This window comes from Tupaia chinensis, unplaced genomic scaffold (assembly GCF_000334495.1).
Source record: "Tupaia chinensis unplaced genomic scaffold, TupChi_1.0 Scaffold138400_1, whole genome shotgun sequence".
NCBI lineage: Eukaryota > Metazoa > Chordata > Mammalia > Scandentia > Tupaiidae > Tupaia > Tupaia belangeri.
Genome location: NW_006198297.1, coordinates 30,446 through 37,987, shown reverse-complemented (window position 1 = coordinate 37,987; position 7,542 = coordinate 30,446). Strand labels below are relative to the sequence as shown.

The 7,542-nt window shown below is 42.4% G+C and overlaps 2 protein-coding genes across 3 annotated transcripts in view; both read right to left on the bottom strand.

The window, feature by feature from the left end:
- The window catches only part of ZNF41 (zinc finger protein 41), a 16,370-nt gene extending 10,165 nt beyond the window's left edge, over window positions 1-6,205 (bottom strand). For both annotated transcript variants that reach the window (XM_027765462.1, XM_014592721.1), the window contains exon 1: window positions 5,949-6,205. In XM_027765462.1, the coding sequence (XP_027621263.1) occupies window positions 5,949-6,020 (72 nt within the window). In that variant the 5' untranslated portion in view covers window positions 6,021-6,205. The remainder of the gene's footprint in view (window positions 1-5,948) is intronic.
- LOC102501610 (uncharacterized protein C8orf59 homolog) lies at window positions 4,413-4,952 on the bottom strand. Its single transcript, XM_014592722.2, has one exon. The coding sequence runs from the start codon at window positions 4,830-4,832 to the stop codon at window positions 4,434-4,436; it is 399 nt and encodes a 132-aa protein (XP_014448208.1). The 5' UTR covers window positions 4,833-4,952; the 3' UTR covers window positions 4,413-4,433.
- Window positions 6,206-7,542: the final 1,337 nt, after the last annotated feature.

The window sequence follows — 7,542 nt, the reverse complement described above, 5'->3', positions numbered from 1 at the left end:
GGGAAAAAGAAAGAAGCAAAACATTTAAGGGACACAAAATGGAAAATTATCTGATGATAATGTGTATGGAAATATCTTTAACTGGACTAATATACAGTGTATTCATGCTGGGAAAATTCATTCTGTAAGCTGTAATGATATACACTGATTGCATGTATATGAATAATAAAATAATAATTAAAAATATTTGAATTGAAAAGGAATTGTTGTAGCTAAGTAATTTTATCAGAGTTTTTGTATAATATATTTTGTATCTGCTAACTAACCCATTAAGGCAGATAAATAAGTAGATGGGAATATTGAGACAAGGAAAAATAAAGGGACAGAAGTAAGAAAAAAATATATATGTGGGCTTAATGAAAGGGAAAAATATGAGAATGGGAACAATGACAGAAAAATAAAAAATTAGACATGACCATTATGACTGAACTGACATAAAACATGGACATGTGATATAACATGCCATTTCTAAACTGATTTAAAATAGCAGTGCCAGTCAGCTCTGTGGTATATTGGTGATGTGCACTCTCTTTTATCCCCCCCTGGAGATTTTTGCCATAGGACATGTATGCTCACTAGAGAGAGAGAGAGAGAGAGAGAGAGAGAGAGAGAGAGAAAGTGAGAAAACAAGCCACCAGGTCCAGGACTTGAACTGCAGTCGGCCATGTGGAGTCCAACACCTAAACCACCACACCACCTGCCAGCCCAAGGGGATTTCTTTTTGAGAAGATGGGAATATTACAAAATTGGTTTCATGGGGACCAGCAGATGGTGTAATGGTTACATTGCTGGATTCCCACATAGTCAACCATGGTTCGAGTCCAGACATGGAAGCTTAAAACTTGCACCAGGCACACACATGTATGTGCCCAAGATGCCAAGAGAATGGAGGAGAAGGGATTGCAGCATGGCCATCCCCCTTGGGGGTGGATTTCCCACTTTCTGTCTCTTTGTCTCTGCAGTCAGTCATGTGAAAGTCCAGCGACAAAAACCATTATGCCATCTGCTGGTCCTTATTTGTCCACTTTCTATCAAATGCCAGAGTCTCATTTGTTTTTGTTTTTGTTTTGCCTGAGTAATACTCTATGGTGTATAAAAGCACAAAGAGCAATGGTGATATTGGAGACAGTGGAGTAGGAGGGTGGGAAATGGGGAAGGGTGAAAGGTAGAGAATCAAGGTGAAGAAGAATGAAGCAAAACATTCAAGGTACCCAAAATGGAAAGAAATCTGTTGATTATAATGTGTATGGTAATATCTTTGACTGAACTAATATATAGTGTATTCATCATGGGAAAATTTATTTGGTATGCTGTAATGATACACAATGATTGAATTTTTAAAAAATTAAAAAATTTGAAGTTAATATTATTAATAACAGAGTAAATTGATATTGAATGCCTCCTGGCACGAGACACAGAGAACAAAACATCACTTATGTGGTCTTCTTGCTCAAATTGATAACCTGAATTTAATTGTTTGCTGTTAACAAACAAACCCAAATTGAGGGACAGTCTTCAAAATTGTCCCTGTCATGAAAATCAAGGGACGATGGAGGGACTGTATCGGAGTAAAGACTAGAGAGACATGACAACTAACTGCAATACATGGGATCAGACAGTGGCACAATGGTGAAACATGATGTTCTGTGAGGCTGACTCGTGAAGGAAGATTCTGGGTTTGTGTCTGAAGGCCTCCCTGAGTATGCCAGGCACATGTGCATCTTTGATCCCGGCTGGCTGAGTCTGGAGGTGGATCTCTATGTCAGGACCCTGTTTGGAGTGCTGTCTTTCTTTCTCTGTTGCTCATGGAAGAAATAAATAATTAAAAAAAAATAAAAATAGAAAACAGGCCAGCTGGTGGCATAGTGGTTAAGGCAAATGGACCGCACATGGCCAACTGCACGGTTTGAGTCCTGGAACTGGTGGCTTGAAAAACATCCAGCAGGTGGCATAATAGTTGAGGCACTGGACTATCACATGGTCAACAGTGGTTCAAGTCCGGACCCAGCAGCTTAAAACTCACACTTGGTGCATGTGTATGCATGCCCCGGATCCCCAAAATCCCAAAATGAGAATGGAGGAGAAGGGTTGGGGTTTGGCCATCCCCCATGGGAGTTGATTTCTTGCTTTCTGTCTCTCTGTTTCTGTGTTTCCGGCGAGCGCATGTACCCTATAGCAAAAATCTCTCAAAGATAGTCACCCTGTCTTTGAACTCTGGCTGTTCCCCAGCCTCACCCTCACTTCTTTAATTGTTCCTTAATCTCATTGACTTCTGCAGGGAACTTCTGGCAGTTAATTGGCTTCAGTGTTCACAAGATTCCTCCTGGCAATTCTTTGGTCTCTCTGGCTGCCTCCTCAGCCAATCAGGCTGTCACCTGACACCAGATACGTTCAGTGCCCATTTTGCCCATTTCCTCATTCCTCTGGTTATTTCCTGGGAACTCTGGCTGACGCTCAGCCCCAAGCATATTTCTGCTGTTCCCTATGTTCCCCAACCTCGATGACTGTTCCTTAGTACCCTAAGGCATTTCTAAGGCTTAGAGGCTCTTTTCTCATCTTTCTAGCTGTTCCATGGATTCTGTCTCTTTCCTGATCCTTGTAACCATTCTACAGCCTCGGCTACCGTCTCCTAATCCCTCTGGCTGCTACTTATTCTCAGGGTCACATTTCCCATTTCTTGTTCCCTGGTACCTCTGCCTTCTCCTTATATCCTCAAATTCTCTTCTAGGTCAAGGAACTGCTCCGTGGTTCCTCCAAAAATTGCTTGTCCCTCAGAGTCATACTCAACTCCTTTTGCTTTTACCATTTTATCTGACTCTTCTGTTTCCTTACCCCTCTGAATGTTCCCTGCTCTTTCTGGCTACCACCTGGTTCCTCTGTGTTCTGGTCCCTCCTACTTCATGATCATTCAGACTATTCTTCAACCCTCTGGCTCTTCCCTGCTCCCAAGAGAGTACTCTTCTCCAGCCTAAATGACCATTGCTTGGTCTCTCTGGCTGCTATCCAGTGTCTGACTCATATCCCCTGTGTCCTCTGCTCCATTGTGTCTCCCCTTGTTCCCTGGGCCGCTTGGTTAGTCTCCTTCTCCAGTACATGTGCCATGGTCCCTTCAGCTGGTCTCTTTTCCTTATCTGCCTGCTGACTCCCTATGGCTATCCCCATGGTCCCTTTTTGCTTACTGACTCCTCTAAAGCTTGTTCTCCAGTTTAGCCACTGTTTGGTTGTCCAACTGGCTGCTCCCCAATCCCTGTGGACATTCTGATTGGCTCCTTGGTATCTCTGCATTATATCCTGCTCCATAACATGAATAAGCTAAGAACCTAACAAATAAATAAGTAATTAACTAATATTCACCATGGTGTTGATCATTTCCATCTCTTCTTGAGAAGACCAGAGATCTGCAGTTGGAAAGGAAGAGATGAATGGAGAAATGTGCCTTACAGAGCGCAGAATTCCTCCTCTAGAAATCCTCACATATCAGTTGAGCAAGGGCTCATCTGTGGAGGGCTGGGGTGGGCCACACTATGGGTCCCTGACTAATATGATGAACAGAGCTAAGACAAGGTGGCAGTATGATGTTGACATTGATTTATTTACCATTCAATGACCCTATACCTTTGACTTAAAAACATAATTTCAGGAGTTGGTTGTTGACACATTGGTAAAACAAAATGCAGTGCAAGGCTGGCAACGTTGGAAGGTTCTGGGTTCACATCTGGAGACCTCCCTGAGTATGCTGGGCATCTGTGTGCCCATAATCCAGGGCTGGCTGAAGCTAGGGGTGGTATAGAGACCCTGTTAGAGGTGCTGTCTTTCTCTCTTACTCATGAAAAGAATAAATAAACTTTTTACACACACACACATATATATAAATTTCAATGACTTGGCAAAAATTTAGGAATTTTACTAAACCTGTTTAAATCACAATAGAAAACCTGAAACATCCTAAATGCACATGCATAGTGGATTGGTCAGGGCCAGCAGTAGCATAGTGGTTGAGGTGCTGGCCAACCCACATGGCCAACCACGGTTTAAGTCCCGGACCTTGTCACTATTTGCTTTCTTGCTTTCTCTCTCTCTCTGGTGAGCACACATGCCCCCTATAGCAAACTAAAAATATTAGGTCATCGGAAAAGTCATGACATTTTTCTTTTTTTCTCAAAGAATTATTTTATTTAACTTTATTTATTTATTTTTCATTTGACCAGAGACTGACAGAGCGAGCGAGAGAGAGAGAGAGAGAGGGAAAGTGAGAAAGCAAGCCACCAGGTCTGGGACTTGAACCATGGTTGGCCATATGGGAGTCCAACGGCCTTAACCACCACACCACCTGTTAGCCCCATAACATATTTTTCTTTTTCTTTTTTTTTTTAAATTGTATAAAACATTTAATTTATTGAACTTTTTGGGTACTTTGATATATCATCACTGCGTTACAACTGAGCCATTAATCTTGTAGCTTCATCAACATTAACAGGTTCATTTTCAAGATGCCACTGAGGAACCAGATCTTTCTGTAGAGGTTCAAGAGAAAGGCCTCTTGAAAAGTGTGCCAGTTCTTTTTGTATATTTACAAAAGCTTTATTCACTCTGTTAACTTTTTCATCATTCACAATGTTTATCTTCTTAAGATTTGTAGTAACTGGTTTTGCTTTGTTTTTAGCCTTGAAGTTTTTTTGGCTGGCTATGTGAAATACATTCCTGGACATCTGACCTCTAAATTTGTTCTTGGCCATTGTCAGACCCCGGACACCCGCGTGCAGCTTCTCAAGCTCCAGGTGAAGCCAGCTGCACACCCCCATAACATATTTTTCTATGCAAAAATGTGTCATGACTTTTCTGACGACCTAATAAAATAAATAAAAATAAAGGTGATAACCAAATAGTATGATTCTATTCTTAAACTTTAGCCATGTATGTATATACATATAGTATGCACATATACTCACAGCCTCACATGTATACCCACACACATGCATGCATATACAAGGAAAAAGCAACTGAAAAGAAATATATCTAAATGTTAACAATGGTTAATTTTGGGTAATGCTGGAATTGTAAGTCATTTTTTTTATTTTCTGCTATTTGCTAACCTGGATTTTCTAACGTTTTATTACAAAATTATGAAATGATGAAAATCAAAATGCCATTTAAAGGTTTAATATTATCCTAATGGCCACAGGAAGGTCTGAAAGGAGGGAGCTATTGGGCAGGGTCCAACTTTCATGGTCCTCCTCTGCTCAAGGAATCTCACGGGGAACTTGGAGGGGGAAGCTTAGTATTGGCTGTGGTGCAGTGAGGGTGGAGGGCGCAACTGAAAGACCTGGCACCAAGCTTGCACTCCCTGCCAACCCGAGAAGCCTGGGCAAGTCATGTACCTTCTCAGGCCATTTTGTTCATCTTTGAAAGGAGGAGGCTGAACTAAGAGGGCTCTAATGACTGTGGGTGCCCTACTCCCAGTCTCAAGTTCCAAAGAAAAAAGATTTTTCTCTTACCTAACAGGAGGGCGGAGGAATCAGTAGACCCCCAGAGGCCAGGAGAGAAGGGGCTCTGGTGGGGATTAGCTACAAAGAGCTGATGGAGAGTAAAGGGCCTGTGCTGGGGTCAAGGGTCGCACCTCCCTGGCTATAGTTGGTGACTGGCACACCCGGCCTTGCCCTCAGATACCCTGCAGGGAGCTGCCTCCCTTTTTCCTCTATACTGTGGGGCTGGGCCCTCCATAACCACTCCCTGCTTCCATTAGCCCTGTCACCTTGCCCACTGAAACACACAAGGCTCTAGATGTGGTGATGTCAGTTATAAGATAGCCATCCATCTGTCTCCAAGGTAGCAAGGCCAGAATCTGTTGCTTCCTGAGACTGACTTGCCCCTAGCCAGAATCCTGGGGCAGGTTCTGGGTATCTCCTCACTGCATGAATTCTTACCCCTGGGGTTCTCTTCTTCCTTACCTCATATGAGCTGCCAAGTCCCTCTGCAGCCAGGGCTGGGGACCATAGAGGAGAGTCTCTGCTAGCTGGCATGATCACGCTGGGTCTCAGCCCTCAGGCTCTCCTGCTGACAAATCCACTTCTCCCAGTAGCTTGAAGCTGAGCTGGCATCTGTGGGCTCAGCTGGAGCTGCTGGGGCAAGGGAAGCTGGGGTCCGAAGAAAGATCTTACAGTTTCCACTAAAGAATCAGGTCCTGGACTCTGCAGAGGCTCCAAGAAACTCTGGAAAGACAATGTCCACATGGTTAGTCACTTTACATTCATCTGCAAATGCTTTCTGAGGCACCAAGGGGCACCACATCATGCTGGATGTTGCAGGCAAGTTCAGTAAAACCAACACCAAGTATTAGTGTGACAGATGGGAAAAATTCACAAGATTTGGTGTAAAATGAACAAGGATATGAATTCCAGCTCTTCTATGTTCTTGCTAAAATCTAGGGAAGTCACCATAGACTGAACTTCTTTATCTTAAACAGAACGCAAATCCTTATCTCATAGGGTTGCCAGAATTTAATGGAATGATGTTTCTAAAGCACTCACACCTATCTGGCCCCTGGAGCACTCAAGTAAATACTGCTAGTGTTACAAGGTGCAAAGTATGCTTTACTAGGCACCTCATTTGATTTTCATATTCATCCTGTGGTCTAGATATAACTGCCTAATTATTCCCATTTACCATCAGATATGGCTGTTCAGAAATGTCAAGACATTTGCTCCAACAGCATTAAGATGAGGGAAGGCAGAGATTCAAATACAAGTACGCCTGGCTTCAAAGTACATTTTCTTTTTTCTTTTAAAGAATTATTTTATTTAACTTTATTTGTTATTATTATTATTCTTATTATTTTTTCCAGTTTGATCAGAGAGACACAGAGAAAGAGAGAGAGGAAAAGTGAGAAAGCAAGCCACCAAGTCTGGGACTCGAACCTCAGTCAGCCATATGGGAGTCCAGCGCCTTTAACCAACATGCCACCTGCTGGCCCCCAAAGTGTATTTTCTTATCTATTGAGCAAAATGGTATTATATACATTCTAGAGTCATGATAAGCATTATTCCTGTTTTCTACTCCCTTCAAAGTGCTATGGCTAAGGGATGACCGTCACACGTACATACTGAGCTTCTGTATGATTCAGTGTACATTCTGGGCAACTTATAGAGCCTACTCTCTTCTGTCAAAGATGAAAATGTACATTCACCCCTCTTTCCCACAATTCCCATCTGGGCCCTGAAAATCAGCAAGTCTGCACAAATTCCTAAGTCATACCCACACTGTTTAACAAAAACTGTGTACTGAATGGAGCCATCATCTGGTTTCCACAGACTCCTCAAATAATCACCAACATGGGCAACATACTCTCAATAGAAAACTAACACTGAGCTGCTCTGCAGGTCAAAATATGGAGCCTTTGGGGGTCAAACCTGACCTCCTACAGACCTCCATAACTCATAGCCCATTTACAAGAGGTTTTCAACAAGTTCATAGAAAATATCTATTAAGAAAAAAGTATGCATGGATTTCACATTTTTTGCATCAAAATAAACTCATAATTTAATT